A 21,753-nucleotide genomic window follows, 5' to 3' on the forward strand; every position below is an offset into this window, starting at 1 on the left:
GTCATACGGACATTTCAAATAAGCAACGGCTTATTATCAATTGGTAATTACTTTTAGAGCACAAATTTAGTATTGATGTACAGTATATAACTGACTATACTGTATAATGTTTTTAAAGATTAGGATGTGAATGAACTGTTTGCGCCTCCGGAAATAGTCCAATTCTAATCTTATTTTACCTTAGGGATGAAAATATATAATATAATATCAGCCCTGTATTATATACCGTCCCACTGCTGGGCACGGGCCTTCTGTACTACTGAGAAGGATTAGGCCTTAGTCCACCACGCTGGCCTAGTGCGGGTTGGTAGACTTCACACACCCTCAAAATTCCTATAGAACTTCTCAGGTATGCAGGTTTCCTCACGATGTTTTCCTTCACCGTTAAAAATTACCTGGTGATGAATGACTTTAGATGTGAATATGTTATAATGTTTCGTGTGATGTTGCAGTGTCGCTGAGCAACGCGCCGCACCGCAACCACCGCAGCATCGCGCCGTGCAGCGAGCGCAGCAGCCGCTCACGCGGTACCTGCCCGTCGATAGAGACGACTTCGACCTCAGGCGGCACGTCGAGTCCGCCGGTAAGTTGTTTTGTATGAGAGTAAATGGGATTGGCAGATGTAGCACTTTACAATTTTCTGTTTAATTTCATATTCATTTTTCTATCTTTGGGTGTAGGCCAATGAAATTTACACGGGACCACCATGAAGCTATGCCGAACCTAGCACAAAAAGCATTTTCAAAATCAGTTCATAATTGGAGGAGATATCACGTTACATACAAAAATAAAATTCTAGATTAATATTCTCCTTTTTATCGCCCTCCTCCTTTTTGAAGTCGCTTAAAATCGCAGACCGAACACCAAGATGATTCAATAGGAATTTCTATTCGATATAATATGATATATTTACGAGTATTTCGATATAGCAAATATCAAACATTAAATTATATTTCATATATAATTCTTGATATTGGCTAAGGATAGAATCATGTGTACGATATTAAATTTTAGGAAAAAATGGAATCAGGGAGGAAGACATATTCATAGGGCCTTCAGCAGCCGTAGCAACTCTATCAATATAACAATGTGAAGTGTGAATGTGTGTTTGCAGGTCACCAGATCGAGGTGTGCCCGTACGTGTCGGTGACGTCGACGTCGTGCCGCGGCTACCTGCACAAGCTCGGCGCCAAGTTCCACACATGGTCCAAACGGTTAGTACCTACCCTCAAGATTGTGGCGGTACAATTAGTACCGCCATTTCGTCTGCGATGCGGTGCGAAGCGACGGTGATGCAGTTGCGGCTGGTCTCGTTGATGACGGTGCGATGATGTTCAGCGTCAGGGGTCACATCTGCCTGAATGGGAATCTTGCCCTTCCATAGAGGAACTTAACCATCTGTTCCTCTACAGCGACGCCAATCTATACACCGCTAAAAGGTATATCGAAACTATTTTGTACTGTAAACGGCACAAGTCATGAGCAAGATGAACAGTGGTGGGGACAAGCTTGTACAAATTGGGTGAATGTGTTAATTAACCCCATGGTACAGTCAGCCACGTAATTAGCTAAACGAATTACACGTCTAAATTTCTGTAGGATGTATTTTGTAGGATAAAAAATTATTTTATATGTTACCAAGGAATTTGTTTGTTTATCATTAACAATGACATGAATGAAATGAAAGGTAACATCAGGATCAGGGGCCTTGTTCTTTACGCCACGCCTTATTTTGACATTGCGTAACAAGCACGTAACGCACCGCGTCGCGTTTAAGACAACAGAAATTGACATACATGATGCCATTTTACATTAATTTCACGAAGATAATGTAACACGAGTTTACATTCTCATTACAGAATGAGGCCCCAGTCTATGTTCCACCTTTTTTTTATTGCTTTGAATGACGAGACGAGCTTGCCGTTCGCCTGATGTTAAGCGATACGACCGCCCATAAACAGTAGAAACACCAACACCTTGAATTACAAAGTATTGTTTGGTATTCCACTGCGCTCGCCATCCTGAGACATGAGATGTTAATTATGTCCAGTATTTACACTGGCTACAATGTTCTTTAAACCGGAACACAACAGTGGCTGCACACTGCTTGGCGGCAGAAAGAAACATTGCAGTAGTACCTGCCCAGACGGACTCTCACATATGAGAGACCTACCACCACCTACTCTACTAGCGACATCTGTTGAGCGTAACTTGTTCTTATTAAATAATTTTTGTTGTAGGTGGTTCGTTTTCGACAGAGAGACGAAAACGTTCGTCTACTACTGGGACAAGAGTGAGAAGAAACCGCGGGGCGGGGCGTACTTCCAGGTACGCAACGAAGACTGACTTTTTTAAAATTAAAAGTTTTGGGACGGCTTTCGGTTTCTTAGTGACTCATAAGCATATTATCAATTTATTTTTTCATTTGATAATAGCCACATTAATGAATTTAGATTACACGTCTTTGGTTATAGTGCTGAATCTTATTTTATGTTGACTTTTATCCCCTATCAAAATATATTTAACATGAGATAAACATATTGTTAAATTTAACAATTTAAATCCGTAAATTTTATTTAGATATACTCTGATAATATAATTAAAATATATTATAAATAAAGCTTTAAAAATACCCTAATAATATTGACAGGTAATCGAAGAGGTATACCTAGACCACGGCAACACGTCAAAGTCACCAAACCCGCAGACCACGTTCATAGTGAAGACGCGTCAGAGGCGGTACTACCTGATGGCGCCGTCGGGAGAGGCCGCACGCATCTGGATCGACGTCATCTTCACCGGCGCGCAGGGTTATACCGAGTATCTCGAATGACAGCTGTCAGATTTGACACCTGTCAATCTGTAGGCGCGCCGGTGGCTGTGGGGAATACCGAGTATTGACGTTTTTGGATGTGATAAATGGATGGGTCGCTAGTGACGTTCCCGTGTGTCAATTTTTATATTAGTCACTAGTGATGTTAGTAGGACAATAGAGATGTCGGTAGCGACAGTTGTGTGGGAATTTTAAAGTGACACAGATTTTAGATTTCTGTGAATGTATTGTCACAACGATGTGTAGTTAATGTCATTTTTGACGTAATACATGTCAGATTAAAACCGCAATTAATGCATTTACGCTCCGTGCCGGGTTGATTTTCAGTGATGAATGTTGTGTGTAGTGTGTAATGACAGCTGTCAATTTTGACAGGTGTCAGCTAGTGTGATCATGTGTCAAAAGTGATTGTTACTTTTTATTGTGTAGCGCTGAAATGTTTTCTTTTCAGTGATATGCATGTAGGATAGGATATTTTGGAGTTTATCTAGAACTCTAGATTTTCTAAGATATAAGAATTCTGGCGCGTAGCCATGAATATTCTGGAATATTCTTGAGAACTTAAATTGAATGAGGATGTAACTATCTTGTTTCCCTTTCGCTTCCTACATAATGTGTGGCAATTTTCGGAGGGGAAAAAGATAATAATATATTCTTCGTATTATATAAAAATATATACACAGTATTCTATAATATGTAATTAAAATTCTTAGCCAAAACGTAATTTATTGAAAATGAAATTTATAAACACCAATAGCTTTTAACAACTGTGCCAATTATTGTGCAAGAGTGTGGGGCAACTATTTTTATATACATTTATAATTCTATGAGACGTAATCGGTGCCTTCTTTAAGACTGAATTTACAGAAAATTTTAACCAGATACGGAAAGGGACGTGATATTTTTAATATTTCAAAATGTACACGTTTTTACAATTCCGTCTTTTTAATAAATATATTCATTGAAATCTACAGGTGTGAAAATATGCAATTCATGTCCCTTTCACATATGAATATTTTAACAAAGTCTTACCACATTTAATACAATATATTTATGAATGAGTGATGTAACTATAAATTTTAATAAATGTATTTTTAAGAAGTGAAATGATTTTAAGATATTCCCAAAATATGTTTAAAATAAAATGATGTTATGTCACTGTTAAAATAAACATTCTGTATGTTTAATTACAATATAATATTTTATTATAATTATGCAGACACCGTAATACAAATGAATTTAGATTTTAAATCTTACGCGTTTTGGCAAAATCTCGAAATGTATGTTTTGTTAAAAATATGGCAAATTTAAATTAAAGCTTTTATTTTTAAAAAATAAATTATTTGTTGAAGTGTTTTATCATGGCTGAATGATTTAATTCCTTTAACTTTTTGGCAGCTATTTTACCGGACCAGAGTAAATGGCTCTTTTTACTAAAATATACATTTTGCGATTACCATGTATTATTTTAATTATAAAGTTCGCTAAATTATTTATATATGCACGCTTATTAATGTTACCATTTTAGTATATTCGGTTTTAGCATGGCAACTATACATTGTCGCATGAGTACATTCGAGTACAGATTATAAAAATTAAGTAGTCGAAAATTGTGAAGATATGATACCTATAGTATTTAATTTTGTTCCGCATCCGCTTTTAAGAGATTTACTCTAATCAAGGCATGAAGCTATTATCAGAACGCTGTTTCTATTTTTTACAGAAAATTTATTGTCTGTAACAATCTTTGAATTTAAAATCTATTATTTTTGCACGTAGATAATGTCACTACATCAAATTTTCCAAGTACAAACCATCATGTAAATACTTATATATGAAAGTATTTTGTCTCGCAGGCTAGTGATGTGGCAAAGGTCTTCGAAATATTTAGTTATTACCAAGCATGTGTAACATATTTTTAAGTACAAATCGTGATTATTTTAATACCAGTGTATAAATCATTTAGCATTTTAATGGTAGGCGTAAATGGCTGATACCAATTTTATTTTAGTGTAAGGTCACATTATTATTAACCACGAGATAATAAAGCGTATAATATAAATATGTTTTTTATTTCCCGCATTACACTAATTGCTTATTGATATGTACTCATTTACTTCCTCTATGGTTCATCACCAAGGCGATATTATTGTTATCTGTCAGTAAAATGTATTAGCTCAATTTTAGTGAAATAAAGCCAGTTTTCTTGTGGTAATTTCAATTATTAATGTATCAATTTATTTCACTAAAATTTTTTCTATCATGTCAGTCGCAAAGAAAGCTGAAACTGCCTTATCACGGTATCTTCGCCCAGAGCGATTCGAGGAAGAGCCGAATGCAGCGGCTTCAGATTTGAAATGGAGACATTGGCGCGCCACGTTCGAAAATTTTTTATTAGAAGAATACGCAGATATTGCTGATTCAAAGAAATTGAAGTTGTTAGTAAACCACCTTTCTCCTTCAATATATTGTTTCATACAAGAATGCGACACATATGTCGACGCTATGGCATTATTAGAAACTACTTACATAAAGCCTAAAAATATTATATTAGCTAGACATTTATTGACTATCCGTAAACAAAAATCTGATGAAACTATAAAAGAGTATGTACGGGCTTTGAAGCTACTTGCACTTGATTGTCAGTTTAAACAAGTAACTGCAGAAGAATACAAAAACGAATCGACACGCGGTGCTTTTATTGCTGGTATAAAATCTGAAAAAATAAGAGAAAGGTTACTTGAAAAGTTAGACATGTCTTTGGACGAAGCTGTTAATCTAGCAACTTCACTCGAAAATGCCGAGAAGAACAATAATGTTTTCACTAATGTCAATTCGACTACCATACCATTGAATCTTAACGCTGCGTCTAATTCTGGAAATAAAGCAGTAGCTGTTGCCTCAAACTTTCGTCATATATCAAAACGCCAATGCTTCTTTTGTGGAGGAAATATTCACCAACGTATAAATTGCCCTGCGGCAAATAAAAATTGCCAACTTTGTTCTAAAAAAGGGCACTTCGCAAATGTATGCAGATCAGGACAACCACAAAGAGTAAACGCTATAACAGAGGATTATGATGATGATGTTCAACAACGATGTAACAATCCACTGTCTGCCATATCGGCTGCATCTCCAAACTGTTTAAGCAAGGCTACTGTGTGTATCATTATTAATGGGTGTAAAGCAGAGGCCTTAATAGATACCGGAAGTTCTGTTAGTTTTATAGACAGGAACTTTGCCCAAAGAATAAAAGTAAAAATTAATCCCTGTAGCCAAACGGTTACATTAGCATCCCGCAATCACATATCCTTTGTTCAAGGAATCTGTCGTGCAAATATTCAACTTGAAAAGCATCTTTATAAATGTCAACCATTATTGATTGTGGATAATCTCTGCTCTGATGTTATTATTGGTCACGACATTCTAAAACACATTCTTCGCTAGAACTCAATTTTGGGGGTCCGCAAGAGCCGTTACAAATTTGTAATGTCTTAGAGGCGTCATTGCCACCTGTATCGTTATTTACCAATATAACACCTAACATAAAACCCATAGCCATTCGATCAAGAAGTCATAGCCAAGAAGACAAATTATTCATAAAAATATAAATTTCTAAACTTCTTGACAATGGAATAATTGAGCCCAGTGTATCACCTTGGCGAGCACAAGTTCTGATCGCAGGTGGAGGCTTACATAAAAAGAGACTAGTAATAGATTACTCGCAAACTATAAACAAGTTTACTGAACTTGATGCTTTTTCCTTTACCCTAAGATAGAAACTATAGTGGCGGAAGTGGCTAAATACAATTATTTTAGCCAAATTGATTTAAAAGTGCTTATCATCAAGTACCTATACTACTTAAAGAAAAATATACACAGCATTCGAAGCGAATGGAAAACTATATCAATTTACTAGGATTCCGTTTGGAGTAACAAACGGTGTTGCAGCGTTTCAGCGCGCAATGAATTATATCATAGAGCAGGAACAACTACAGGGTGTATTCACTTATCTTGACGACGTTACTGTTTGTGGGAAGACAAAACAAGAACACGATAATAATTTATCGAAATTTATGGACGCAGTAAGTAAATATAATCTTACATTGAACGAACAAAAATGTGTATATAATCAAACGACGATAAGCCTTCTCGGTTACACGATACAAAACAATAAAATCAAACCTGATGAAAATCGTCTAAAGCCATTAATTAATTTGCCCACGCCTGAAAATGCTGCAGCATTGAAACGGGCGCTAGGACTTTTCGCTCATTATTCAAGATGGATACAAAACTTTTCAGAAAGAATTAAACCACTCCTTTCTGTAAATTCTTTTCCGTTCTCAAATGAAGCTAATGCAATATTTAGTGATCTAAAAAAAGATATAGCCAGGGCTACCTTATTTGCCATTGACGAAAAAGCTATATTTGTCGTAGAAACAGATGCTTCCGAAAACGCGCTCGCGGCTACTCTAACTCAAAAGGTCAACCTGTTGCATTTTTCTCGAACTTTAACTGATTCCGAAAGACGGCAATCTTCGATTGAGAAGGAAGCTGCTGCTATAGTTGAAGCTCTACGCAAATGGCGGCACTATCTTACTGGAAAACATTTTCAATTAATAACAGATCAACAATCAGTTTCCTTCATGTTTAATCAAACTCACTCAAGCAAAATAAAAAATGAGAAGATTGAGCGTTGGAGATTAGAATTATCTTGTTTTAAGTATGATATCATTTATCGCCCGGGCAAAGAAAATAAAGCCGCTGACGCTCTGTCTCGAGTATGCGCACACATGAACACCAACAACCTAAAACAATTACATGAAAATCTTTGTCATCCCGGAATAATACGAATGAATCACTGGGTACGTTCGAAGAACCTTCCGTATTCAATCAGTGATATTCGTGAAATGACTGCTAATTGCCGTGTATGCTCTGAGATCAAACCAAGGTACGCTTCATCAAATGGTCAGCTTATCAAAGCTACAGCTTGTTTTGAAAGACTTAACATCGATTTCAAGGGACCGTTACCATCAAAAACGCAGAACAAGTATATATTGTCCATAATCGATGAATTCAGTAGGTTTCCTTTTGCGTTTGCATGTAAAGACATGACTGCGAATACTGTAATCAACTGCCTTAACGAAGTTTTTTACACTTTCGGCACACCTTTGTATATTCATTCAGATAGAGGAACTTCGTTTATGTCACAGGAGCTTACTCAGTACTTGGTATCTCTTGGAATTGCTTGCAGTCGAACGACACCGTACAATCCTCAAGGAAATGGCCAAGTAGAACGTTTGAATGGGACATTATGGAAGACTATACAACTGAGTCTTAAATCCAAATGTTTAAATATTACAGATTGGGAAAGAGTACTACCCTTGGCTTTGCATTCTATTCGATCGCTTCTGTGCACAGCCATAAATATGACCCCTCATGAACGAATGTTCAATCATTCACGAAGAAGTCCAAATGGAGTATCACTACCTGCGTGGTTGACGAGTCCAGGTCCTATTTTAATAAAAAAAAATGCTAGAAATTCCAAATTTGATCCTATTGTAGAAGAAGGTCAGCTGCTACAAAGTAACCCAAATTATTCCTATGTAAGATACTCCGATGGAAGAGAAGGTACAATATCGAACAGATATTTGGCACCACTACCGTCTCCTGGTAATGATGATCATGAGCCTACTCTTATTAATGATTCTGAAACTCCTGATTCCATAGTTGTTGAAACAGCACCTATACAGTCTTCTGATGATAATGATGATGAACCTGAGACTACTGTTGAAACTCGTGAATCCATTGTTCAGGATCAAAGAGATGAAGTCCGGCGATCTACACGTCACAGACGTCCACCGACCTATTTGGAGGATTATGTCTTAGGGGAGGGAGAATGATATGTACTCATTTACTTCCTCTATGGTTCATCACCAAGGCGATATTATTGTTATCTGTCAGTAAAATGTATTAGCTCAATTTTAGTGAAATAAAGCCAGTTTTCTTGTGGTAATTTCAATTATTAATGTATCAGGTTTCGTTCATAAATTGATAAACACGAAAATAGTGAAATACTTTTTCATCATAATTTGAGAATATAAATGTTTTTTAATAAGAACTATCATATATAATTATTATAATTTTATTTTAGAAAGTCAGTTGTGTCGATAATTTTTATTGCTATCAATAAAGGTTTAGGTATTAGAAAGTCAATGTCAAATCTGTCAATATTAATTCAACCTGTCAAATATTTGTCGAGATTTCGTTTGCCAGTCGTTTCATTGTAACATGAAATAGGCAATTTCGTTTTATCAGCTTATAATAAACTAACAATTTAACATAAATTACATCGGAATGTTATAGTATTGTTAGTATTTTAATTGTTTTGACGAATAGGACGCCATTGCGCGCTACGAAAAAGTAAGTATATTGGCCGTCATGAACCGTATAGATGACGTTTCACGTGTGTTATAGTAAAATTGTGATTAAAGATGAATAAATTTGTCGTCTCTAATAAGGTTACATTTAGTTACGCGATAACGCTGTTTATACGGTTCATTGTATTTTGATAAACATATTGTTTGTGGTATAAATATATGAAACTTATATCGGCACCCCTGCATGTGAGAAGTCAGTTATAAAATGTGATAATTGTTAGGTAAAACATATTATCCAGAGCTCGACTTATGTTCAGAATTCATATATACCCGCTCTGTTATCTCTTTTGATACTAAAATTTTAGTACAAGTCGTCTTCGTAGCAACCATTTCTACATTGTAGCTAGACAAATTACAGGTAAGTCTACATAAAGTAATGTTTATGTGCCATTGTTTATACATTGCAATTAAATTTTTACTCCATATAGGTATATGGTTTGAATATTCTTAATTTTCAGCGATACCTACAGATAACAATAATAATGTAGTTATTTTTTTAGCATAAACAACCATGTATTATAAAATAGCCTTTACTTTTTAATAGTTTAAACTCTAAAAAATTCACTAATCTCCAAATAACCTTAATATACAGGCCAAGCCATGAGTTTAAACAGTTAAAATATTGAGCATTTTTTGTTCTTACTTTACTTTCTATAATGAAGGTTGTGTCAAAGTCAGTATTGAATGTTATAATTTTGTAATACCTGTTAGGAAAATTAACAATGAAGATAATTTTCGAATAATTCTTTAGTTTAAACTTTAATTTGTTGTATGCTATTTTTATATTTAAATGATAAATATGCAAATTTTGAAAACCAAGCTCTTAACATAGTAAATATGCAAAAGATAAAAAATACATGTTTATATAAGTATATTATACAACAGTCACTTTACAAATGTTGTATATACATTGTGCATAACTTAACAACGCCAAGCAGTTTCAAATTGTATTATATAGTCTAATGATGCTGTATCATTATTATAAAATGCTGTATTTATGCTGTGCAGTATATCATTAACTAATATTTGTGTTATTAAAAGTGATTAGAAAAATATTTTACTAATTAATTTAAATAAAATCAATCATTTGGAAAAGAAATACTGTTTTTCCATCTGGTTCTCTAATTAAGAACACATAAATATGTTTGTACTCTGTTTTTCCAAAATTAAAGAACAAATCTTCAATCTCATTTCAAATTATTTACTTTACATCCTTTTTATAAAGTACCATTAAATAAATGAACTTTTTTTATTTAACTTATTATACAAAATGTTAGTATGAATAAAAGTCTTGATAAAACAATGTGTGAATTTTTAAAAAAATCTAAATATAAAATTTTACTAAAAAGGATGGTACTACCACAAGATAGCAGGACATTGAAATTATTCAAAAACAATGGGGTATGATGATTCCCAATATTATAAAATATGCAATATTTTACAAACTCAGTTACAAAACAATGATCACAGAAACAATCCTTGGAGGATTTTGGAGTTTATTTATCAATAAAATAAAAATACATGGGTCCAATGCGTGAAAATTTCAGCACCTTTTTTAACTTTAATTGTTGTTCATTTTTTTCTCATGATCTTTAGGGACATAACAAAATAATACATTGATTATTTATAGTCTTGTATTGAATTTTGCTACTCATGTGGTTGACTGTACTTTAATCCATAGTAGGTTTTATAATATATGTAGACTTTAAGAATACTCATCGAATAATAAATATATTATCTATTTAAATTAAAATATGTTATGTAACATAATATGTAGTTACTATTGTTACACTGTTTTTTTATATTTCATAAAAAAACATCTTTACCACCTTATTTGATTTTGCAAATTATAATTATTGGGCCTTCCCATTTATTACAAAGTTAATGTAAAGTAGTCTTAAAATAAGTACAGATAAGTTTGCTTATCAGCACTTGGAGGTTCTGATTAAATCTTTAAAGGAAATTTAGGTATTCATGCAGTACTTTACGGGAAAACCAATTATTAATTATTTTTCATAAAATAATCATTTTTAGGAGTTTTTATTCACTATGTATGAGTATGATTAGACTATTCCATCTAAGGGGACGACTCTATCTTTTTACTATTATGGATGTTCAAACTGTAGGGCAGATTTGATAATTGTATGGTTAAATAGGGGATTTTATGCCTCTTTTACTGACATGGCTTAAGCTGTCCTTCCATTAGAACACACTTAGTTTCAAAGATGTGTAGTTATGCCCCCATAGAAGGAATAGGTTCTCTGACTATATAATTGTATTAATAATATTTTTTATCTTTAGTTGCTGTAAAAGCAACTATGTTATATATTTAATGAATGACTGAATGAGTCATTCATGTATGGGTATGCAATACAATTGTCGATTGACAGTAACACTATCTGAACTTTGAATTATAAAGGACTGTGTGTGCATCCGTCACCTTGGGGCATTAGGTGTTAATGCTCACAATGCCACTGGCTACAATGTAATAAATTTCACAGGCGTGTCTAAAAATATAATGTGACAACATTATGTATCTAATCGCGTGGACCGACTTGTATGGAACAGGCAATCTACGACCTAGTTCTGTTAATATGAAAATGAAGCCTTACAAAGGTTAATACTGGTTTTATCGGTTAATACATAGTAATAAATAGATAAGCAAGAAATATCACATTCCAGATTAACGATGTTGAAGAGACGGACCGTGTGCCTCGCAGCCTGCGCGTGCGCAGCGACATGGGCGTTCGCAGCAGCGCAGGGGCACGGGCCAGTGCCGCCGTCGCCGTCTCCGGCTATGCCAGGCACCACGGAGGTATGTTAGGTGTAAGAAATCTGAGTTGAATGGCTGATAATTTCTGTCAAAGTATGATAAGACTCATAAGTAATGAACACAAGGACTGTAGACAATGCCTATGGTATCAGTTTCGTCTATACATAAATAAATAGGTTATAAACTGTGAAATCGTATCATGCCCTGAAGTATTGGGATGTATGACTGTCCTATGTTAGGTCAGTTTGTCCCGATGTATCCAACTCGTACCTTAATAAAAATAAATGGAAATAAAGTATTCGCGTCATGCACTCGGGACGAAGTTCTGATCATGTTTACGTAATTTTTATTGTCTGCCTATTCTCAGACCCATATTCAGGGCAAAACTTAGTGTACGTACAAAATATGGAACAATTAAAATGCGCGAGAATCTTCGCTATGTCAAATTGTAATAGTCCGGTCAATTTAGACATTGACCTTTGCAAAAATTCCTAGAAAGCTGAAAATTTGCATAGATGTTAGGGACACCATTGTTATGATATTGTGAAAAGTCCCCATCGATCCCATGTCTGCAAATTTTTTTTATTCAAGGTCAAAGGTTGCAAAAATAGGTTTTTTGAATTTTTCCGCGAAACGGTTAGTTTTATGATAAAATATGTCAGACAAAAATTGTAGATCATGCAATTATCTACAAAATTGTCTTACACATTTTTTCATAACACTAACCATTTTAGAGAAAAAACAATTACAAAATTTTCTTACGCTGTATTCTCCATAATAAGCATGTCTAAGCTGCCTATCATATCATAATATCACTGGGCTTGTAATATAAGTAAAACTATAAGTCTGCGTGACTAATAATACTGAATTCATACTGACCGATAATACTGAAAATATGATGTTAAGAAAACGGACTCCCTAATTTTAAGGGACCATGTGCCCTTGAACAATAACATCTGCCTGCCATTCCATTGTTCGCGTGGCCGTTCCGTCTACCTGTTTTTGTAAGGTCGCACCACACCACATTTCATAATAATGGTGTCCCTAACCTCTATGTAAATTTTCAGCTTTCTGGAAATTAATGCAAGGTTACCCCAATTTTTGGGCTAAATTGACCGGACTATAAGCCATTTAGCTTTGTAGTAACAAACCTTTCATTACTTTTTATTACCGAAGAGCTTAAACTGGCTACAGTTAAATTTATACTGCAATTCAACAGTGTTTATGTACTGTCTCTTGGCGGTACAATATAATGACATTGCAATTCTTTTCCAAAGGTTTTAAAATGAAAAAAAAATCTTTTCTTTATTACGTTATGTGAGTAGCATAAGTAGTATTTTCCCGCGAACTAACTTTTATGCGGACAGAGCCTATAATTTACGCGTAAAGGGTAAATTATAAATATATGTATAGTCAGCCACAAAAGTGACTGAACAAATTCGAAACATATTAACTTCAATCGTTTCTTTTTATTTAAAATAAATTAAATCCTTTGAAGTTTATAATAGTTAAGAAACAACGATTGCTGATAAGGTCACAATAGTTTAAATCCGATTACAAATTTTGAACTTGTTCAACTACGTTTATGGCTGACTGTATCTACAATAGCCCTTATAATACGTACAGTATCGTATATTGTTTACCGGCTATTTTACTAACAGAGGAAACCCAAAACACTTAGTTAATTATAACCTGTTTGTTTTGACGGTGGCTTGATTTTCCCAAAAAACATTTAATCAGTAAATATATATTTAGTCTGGTCCGTAGTAAACATAGATAATGCATATTGTTTATGATTACAGTGGCCTGATGTCGGAGGTTATGACAAAATTAAATTAAACAGTCTACATATAGTGTGATTGTTGTTATATTGATAATAATTGAACTATAACGATTTCTTGTTTCTAAAATCTTACGCTGTTATGTTGGAGACTAGGCGAGCCAGATTAAAGGTTATAGTAAGACATTCGGATAATCGAAATCCGGATACTTGAATGTGTGAAGGATTAAAATTTTTATACATAAGAATTACTAGCTTTTGCCTGTGGCCCCACTTGTGTGAACAAGTTTATACGGTATAAATATTTTCCCGGAACAAAAAGTATCCTATAGCACTTAGGAGTAATGTAGCTTCCTAGAAGTGGAAAGAAATCAAAATCAATTAAATAGTTTTGGACTTTAATGCAATGTATAACTGACGTCCGGATAATTGATTCCCCGATGTATGTTATTGTTTAGTGATTAAATAATTAATATCATTATATTTTACACCATACGTGTTAAAATTGAAGAGTGAAGACATAATAATTTCTCAGTTGCGGCTAGCTCCCGCAGAGGTCAACGGACGGAGATAAATTGGTCAGTCATAAATCGGTGATAAACCCAGTTGCTTATTAACGCTTTGTACATGTTACAGAGTATTAGTTACTATAATAGATAGAAGATGGCGTCAGTAGCGTTACTATTCGACTGTTGCGAGTTACGGTCCCTTCATTTACCTACCCAAGAATTCTACACAAGAACTGGTAGTGGTGGACTAAAGCTGCCAGCCCGAGCTGGTTACTTCAGTTTGTACCTTGTTTTTATTATATATTTTATCCCTAATTTAAAATGTCCATAGTTATATAAGTAATTTTAATGGTTGTTTAGAAATAATAATAATTATTCTTATGCTTTGTTTTGACGTATCATAAGTGCAACTTTGTTCGCCTACGTGATAAATAAAATATTTAATTTTATTTTTATTTTAAAGGCTAAACCCTTCGGTTTGTTTTGTAAGAAGGTGTCCTTGCAGTTAACATCGAGGGAAACATGGGTATGTGGCACTGAAGCCACCGGGCTTGCGTCTGCAGGGGTCCGGAGGAGAATTGGGAGGGATATGAGGAGAAAGGATGGATACTCCTTTAGGTTAGGTGGTGGAGAGAAGGAGGGTAATTGTTCGCGAGCCCTCATAGGCCATAATGTTTAGTTACAGTCAAGAGGATACAGTACTTATATACACTGAACTGTGTATCTAGAGCTACGACAAATGTGTTCCGTGCATTGGCATTCGGTGTGGAGACCCTCTTGGTAGTGGAAGAGGCTCGTGCCCAATAGTCGGACAGTACCTATACATTAATATAAAGCTGTATTATTATCTATCTATATTTCTCGCATTAGAAATAGAGGGTGATCATGTATCATCAGCCCACCCTCAAGTTTCAAACAAAATGCATACACGTTGTCGGGTTTATTGCCTGATCTGTCAACATTCCAATAGCGACATCTATTACTGCTGGCTGACAACTTAAAATTATGTAGACCGTAAATATTAAATGAGACAAAGTACTAGATTATCGTTATATTCAACAAAGTTTAGATTATAATTAGTTTTGTCGTACGTACCTAGATGGCGCTGAAACTAAAAATATTGGTCAACGATTTATTTATCGATAAATTATCGACTGTGAATATTTGTTGAATAAATTATGTAGAACACCTGTTGATCCGCGGTGTTAGTATGTTATAATTTTATTCATCTTTTTCTTTTGAAAGTAGGGTAGTAGTTTATGGTGTCACCGAAACTATAGAGACTATAACTTAGTATGCACTAAGTATCCAATATTATATTGATACATTGGAAAGTCGCATCATGTTGTCTTTCTGTTTTGCGTTACCCTGATTTCACCCCAGAGTAGCTGTCTACCCAACTTCGCCCTTTTCGTCAGTCGACACCATCAGGTGCAGTAGGGATGCGTCTGATTGAAAAATGGGAATAAACTATAAGTAATTAAATGCGCTCTTCTTACGTCTACCTCTATCTACGCTGTAGGTAAAATGCGTGGTGTTATTTTCATGTAGTATAATTTTAGACGTGTAAATTATGAATATATATTTGCTGGTGGTAGGTATTTTATTTACGCCTGGATATCGTGTCGCGTTCCGGGATCAGCCTGTGTATATCCGGTTCCAACAGGCCGGCACAATAGGGGACCGGCCTATGCTTGATTTTGTACATTATTCTATGTGTAATGGCTTTAAATACGAAAAAGAATCACTTCTGCGAAAAAAGCATTAAAATTGGTTAAAAAATGAGCGAGTAATTCATATTTAAAATATTGTAATGTGCGGAAGTGGGCGCGATGTGGGGATATCGCTTCATCTCTTTCTTTCGCACGCGTCGTAATTCCCGATGACGTCACATGTGGATATTTTGTCTCTTTTCTGTTTCTTGTTAATTACCCCTTCCATCGAAATTCAAATGCTTATAACTTGTTGATTTTTCACTGGATTTTAATAATTTCTTTGGTGTTATAATTTAAATTATGTAAATATTTGATAATTGTTAAGAACAAAAATGAGTCCGGTACCCTATTGTGTTGACTGTCGACGGGCAATCATCTCTCGTCAGTCGACATTCTATAGGACCCCACTTCACTTACCATCAGGTCCAGTGGGGTCACTATTGTGCCCGTAAATAATATATGAAATATGATTTCATACAATAAACATCCGTCACGTTTACATTTATAGTTTTTACTGTGGTTTTCCTCACGGTAAAGAACCTGATAATAATGTAAACTATAAAAACGTAGTGTTGAAGGATATACAAGGTTATAGTATATGAGGCGGATGAGTAATACAAGTGTCTGTGTTAATATACCTTATCCACATAGGGTTTTCTTTTGAATCAATCTGTATTTGTGTCAGCGACAAATTTTCCTAGGGCTGTCATAATTTCCTGGAGTAAAATCATTTTGATTAGTATGCCAACTTCCGAGATGATTGTCAATATTTTTTTTTTTCGTTTTGATAGCAGTATTTTTTCTGCTATATAGGTATGTATCTGTCTGCCTCCTCCATTTCTACTGTTGCTTCTTAAAATATCCTAATTTTAATTTATTTAAAGAAATTTATCCATAAGCTTCACGTTGGATGAATGAGGATGCCCAAGGCAGTGTCACAGATAAAAACCAACCAACCTTAATAATAAATTACGCATTCGAAATTTGCACAGAATAAACAGGAGCTAATAATAAAGGTGACAAAAAACATGGGCGTGTAACTAACTTGGCAACGTCTTGAGTCTCGGTTTTTGTATGAGATGTAATTAGCGCTTCGTTATGCCAAATGGCTTCTATGGCGAATACCTCATCGATAATACTGGTACTGATTGATACTGGTGGTAGGTCTCTCATATATGAGAGTCCTCCTGGATAGGTACCACTGCAATGTCTATTTCTGCCGCTAAGCAGCAGTGTGTAGTCACTGTTGTGTTCCGGTTTGAAGGACATTGTAGCCAGTGTATTTTCCATAGATTTAATATACTCGTACACTAAAGTTAAATGTGCGTAAGACACGATTATTTAAAAGAATGACATTTAAATTTTAACAGAATGACAATAAGATAGTATAAACTAACTATCTTGTTGTATAAATTGAATAATGGACTCTAGAAAACCCGAATTAGGAATCATTGTAACTTTTGAATAAATAAATTATGACATCGATTTTTTTTCGTCAAACACGTGTTCAGTGACGGCAGCATATAAGGTTTTTATCATTTTGGTAAATACTCCGATATAAATGAAGGACATTGTAGCCAATGTAACTACTGGACATAATAACTTAACACCCCATGTCTCATGATGGCGAGCGCAGTGGAATACCAAACAATACTTTGTGTTCAAGGTGTTGGATGGTGTTTCTACTGTTTATGGGCGCTCGAAGCTTACCATCAGGCGAACGGTAGCTCCTCTCGTCATTCAAAGCAACAAACAAAACAGTACCTACATTGCTTTACACCCGTGGTTTTTTATTGTATAATATCTTGTAAACAATAGACACTTGCGGTTATGAATAATGTAGGTTATTTAAAATATGCTAGACATCAGTGAATAACAAAATTTTACCCTTTGAATAAGTGTCATGTAACCATTGTCTAAGCTGTAAAAACTGTTTGTAGTTCGAATAAGTAAAACTCAAAATGCTATTTTTAAGTGTCCTGATGGTATAGGTGTATTGTTGCGCGGCAGTGGCGAAGGGTGAAAATTTTGAAAAGGGAACCCGATGAAATATTTTTTTTCTACAGTTAACATAATATAATACGCTGTTCACAATAAATTAAAATCAGTAAAATATCATAATCTATATACTATTATATAAAGCTGAAGAATTTGTTTGTTTGTTTGTTTGAACGCGCTAATCTCAGGAACTACCGGTCCAAATTGAAAAATTCTTTTTGCGTTGGATAGCCCTTTGTTCGTGGAGTGCTATAGGCTATATATCATCACGCTATACCCAATAGGAGCGGAGCAGTAATGGCTAATCTCAGGAAGTACCGGTCCAAACTGAAAAAATCTTTTTGCGTTGGATAGCCCTTTGTTCGTGGAGTGCTATAGGCTATATATCATCACGCTATACCCAATAGGAGCGGAGCAGTAATGGCTAATCTCAGGAAGTACCGGTCCAAACTGAAAAATTCTTTTTGCGTTGGATAGCCCTTTGTTCGTGGAGTACTATAGGCTATATATCATCACGCTATACCCAATAGGAGCGGAGCAGTAATGGCTAATCTCAGGAAGTACCGGTCCAAAACTGAAAAATTATTTTTGCGTTGGATAGCCCTTTGTTCGTGGAGTACTATAGGCTATATATCATCACGCTATACCCAATAGGAGCGGAGCAGTAATGGCTAACCTCAGGAAATACCGGTCCAAACTGAAAAATTGTTTTTGCGTTGGATAGCCCTTTGTTCGTGGAGTGCTATAGGCCAGCTATACTCTAAGTGTGTTCCGCGGAACCCTAGGGTTCCGTGATACCTCTGTCGGGGTTCCGCAAAAATTTAGAAAAAAAAATCAAAACACCTCTCTCAATAATAATTAGTAACTGTTACATTGTACTTTTATTATGCTGATTAATAAAAAATACACTTATAAAAACAATTGTTTTATTGTAGGGTTCCATCAAGTATTTTGCTTCCCAAAAGGGTTCCGTCATTTAAAAAGTTTGAGAACTACTGCTATAGGCTATATATCATCACGCTATACCTAATAGGAGCGGAGCAGTAATGGCTAATCTCAGGAACTACCGGTCCAAACTGAAAAATTCTTTTTGTGTTGAATAGCCCTTCATTTGTGGAGCGCTATAGGCTATATATCATCACGCTATGGCCAATAGGAGCGGAGCAGTAATGGCTAATCTCAGGAACTACCGGTCCAAACTGAAAAATTCTTTTTGTGTTGAATAGCCCTTCATTTGTGGAGCGCTATAGGCTATATATCATCACGCTATGGCCAATAGGAGCGGAGCAGTAATGGCTAATCTCAGGAACTACCGGTTTGAACTGAAAAAATATTTTTGTGTTGGATAGCCCTTTGATCTCGGAGTGCTATAGTCTATATATCATCACGCTATGACCAATAGAAGCGGAGCAGTAATGAAACATGTTGCAAAAACGGGGGAAAATTATTAGTTTTGAGAGCTTCCGTTGCGTGCGCTGCGTAAACGGTTAAAATTATGCAACAATGATGTATGATGGGATTTTTCCTCTTAAAAAGTTCTAAAAATATATATTATAAAACAAAGTCCCTCGCTGCATCTGTCTGCCTGAACGTGTTAAACTCAAAAACTACCCAACGTATTAAGATGAAATTTGGTATGGAAACAGTTTGAGACCCTGGGAAGAACAAAGGCTCCCGGGAAACTACTACTTTTATAACGGAAAACTTTAGCCTGAAAAACTTTATAACGCGGGCGGAGCCGCGGGCAAAAGCTAGTACTTAATAATTTCTTTTTAACATATTATGTCTAGTCTCTAAATTTACAAAATAATCATATAATTTGAACATAGGTACCTAAAAGAGTCCAACAAGAATTAATAACGCACAAACACTAATTATACATTCTAAATTATTAAAAATATTTCGCGCCAATAGCTCAACATGAAGCCGCAAATTCTCGGGTTACCCTGAAGTACACAGACACGCACGCACACATGTATTTTTACGTCACTTCCAAAAGATAAGACAAAGATACCGCGCTGCGTGTGAAAGAGACAACAATATCGCGAGGGAAGCTATGCGCGGCCGGGTTCACTTCGAACAGTATAAGGCGCGAGCATTGCGCGCGAGTTACGATTTAACGAATTGAACGACAGATATGATTGAAGTATTGATTTAATTTAATAAATATAAGATGACTTGTTTGAATATACTATTTTTATTCTAGTTATATTATTATGTTTTTCTTTTATTATTTTTAATTAATTTTCAAAAGGTAACCCGGTAGGAATCAACTTGTATGGACGCTTCGCCACTGTTGCGCGGTATGGTATGAATATGTGGATAGGTCAATGGATCTACAATATGAAGTCTGCAATGTTTTAGTTTTCTCTCGACGTTTTGGAAGACTTTGCAGCCTTCGTGGTCACTGGGTTGATTAAAACCGCGATAAAATCCGAAAAATAGTTGCATTTGTGTCTAATATTTGCGTACACATAAGAAATCATTATGAAATGTTATTGAACTATAGAATCGACAAAGTGGTAGTACACGTCAATACCTAAAATTACAATTATTACAAAACATATTGAACCACTTGAAAGTTATCAGGACATTGTCGGATATCACAGATATACATATCAGAAGCTAATTTGGCCAAACAAATTGTAAAATTGATCTTTCGAATGTCGGTGACTCCTACCGCCGCTTCACCACGCTGGCGCTGTGCTGTTTGATAGACTTCACATACCCTCAAAATTCTTGTACAGAACTTCTATTTCTTCTCTTTCCTACACAGTTAAAGCAAGCGATAATTCACAAAGAATATAGTCTGTTCAGAAAGAGAACCGTCTTGGCCGAAAAGTGAACTAACTTTCGAATTTTACAAAGTAACCCTTCCCCGTCATTTGGTAAATGTTAAACTCATTTATCATGTCGTATTGCTCTGTTATAAATGATCTTGCGTGTTGTTTTTAGGGATTTTTGTATAAAAACATATCGAAACTAAACAAAAGAGGTAACTAAGCACAGTAGTGACCTCAAATCCCACGACGGTTTTCTTTCTGAACAGATTATACCATGATTTTAGAAGAGAGGTGGGTGCCCTTGGGTTTTGAACCTGCGGACATTCGTCTCCGCAGTCCGTTCCACAACCAACTAGGCTATCACCAATTTTATGAAATGAAAATTAAATTATTGTACACTTGTATTTCAATTGTGTACGGCTAATATGGATTATGGTGTTAGTGTTTTTCTTGGTTTGCTTTTTTTAAGCAACAAGATTTTAAACACTAATTTTGTTTATGGTTATTGTTTGAAACGATCTCAATCCTAATCTCCGATCCGATCCAGAAAATAAACTAATCCATATACGTCATTTTTAAGCATTTCAAAAAAAAATATTTTGACTGGTCCATTTTTGCGATTTAGATTATTCATTGAGATAGATGGATAGATAGTCTAAATATAGAGAAAAGACTTCACGCGACCGGAGGTAAAAGTAAATGCTAGTACCTCAGAAATTGATAATGGACATGCGATAAAATAAATCACTATGTAATTGAGCATTATCAATACTAATTAACTTCAACTTGCCTCATTATCACCTAAATAATGTTGGGAAACGTAAAGCTTAAACACCATTTTCCTTAACAGGTGTATTTATCTATGTTGACTGTGCAACACCAAAACTAGTAGGCGATTAAACTTCAGTAGTGAATTACGGCC

General features: G+C 35.1%; 3 protein-coding genes across 5 annotated transcripts in view; 2 read left to right on the forward strand and 1 right to left on the reverse strand.

Moving 5' to 3' along the window:
* LOC115452807 (exosome complex component MTR3) overlaps positions 1-21,753 on the reverse strand; it is a 63,909-nt gene that overhangs the window by 34,552 nt on the left and 7,604 nt on the right. The gene's annotated exons all lie outside the window — the stretch shown is intronic.
* Positions 484-4,895, forward strand: LOC119190390 (pleckstrin homology-like domain family B member 1; the record flags this gene model as incomplete). The annotated part of the gene is made up of 4 exons (XM_037442163.1): positions 484-583; positions 1,115-1,214; positions 2,241-2,328; positions 2,651-4,895. Coding segments are annotated over 4 exons (471 nt in total), but the record flags the coding sequence as incomplete, so codon positions are not given.
* The window catches only part of LOC115452506 (transmembrane protein 165), a 52,812-nt gene continuing 40,092 nt past the window's right edge, over positions 9,034-21,753 (forward strand). Inside the window, exons 1-2 of the mRNA XM_037441015.1 lie at positions 9,034-9,256; positions 11,956-12,088. Coding sequence (XP_037296912.1) covers positions 11,963-12,088 — 126 coding nt within the window. The 5' untranslated portion in view covers positions 9,034-9,256; positions 11,956-11,962. The remainder of the gene's footprint in view (positions 9,257-11,955; positions 12,089-21,753) is intronic.

Source organism: Manduca sexta, chromosome 4, assembly GCF_014839805.1.
Source record: "Manduca sexta isolate Smith_Timp_Sample1 chromosome 4, JHU_Msex_v1.0, whole genome shotgun sequence".
NCBI lineage: Eukaryota > Metazoa > Arthropoda > Insecta > Lepidoptera > Sphingidae > Manduca > Manduca sexta.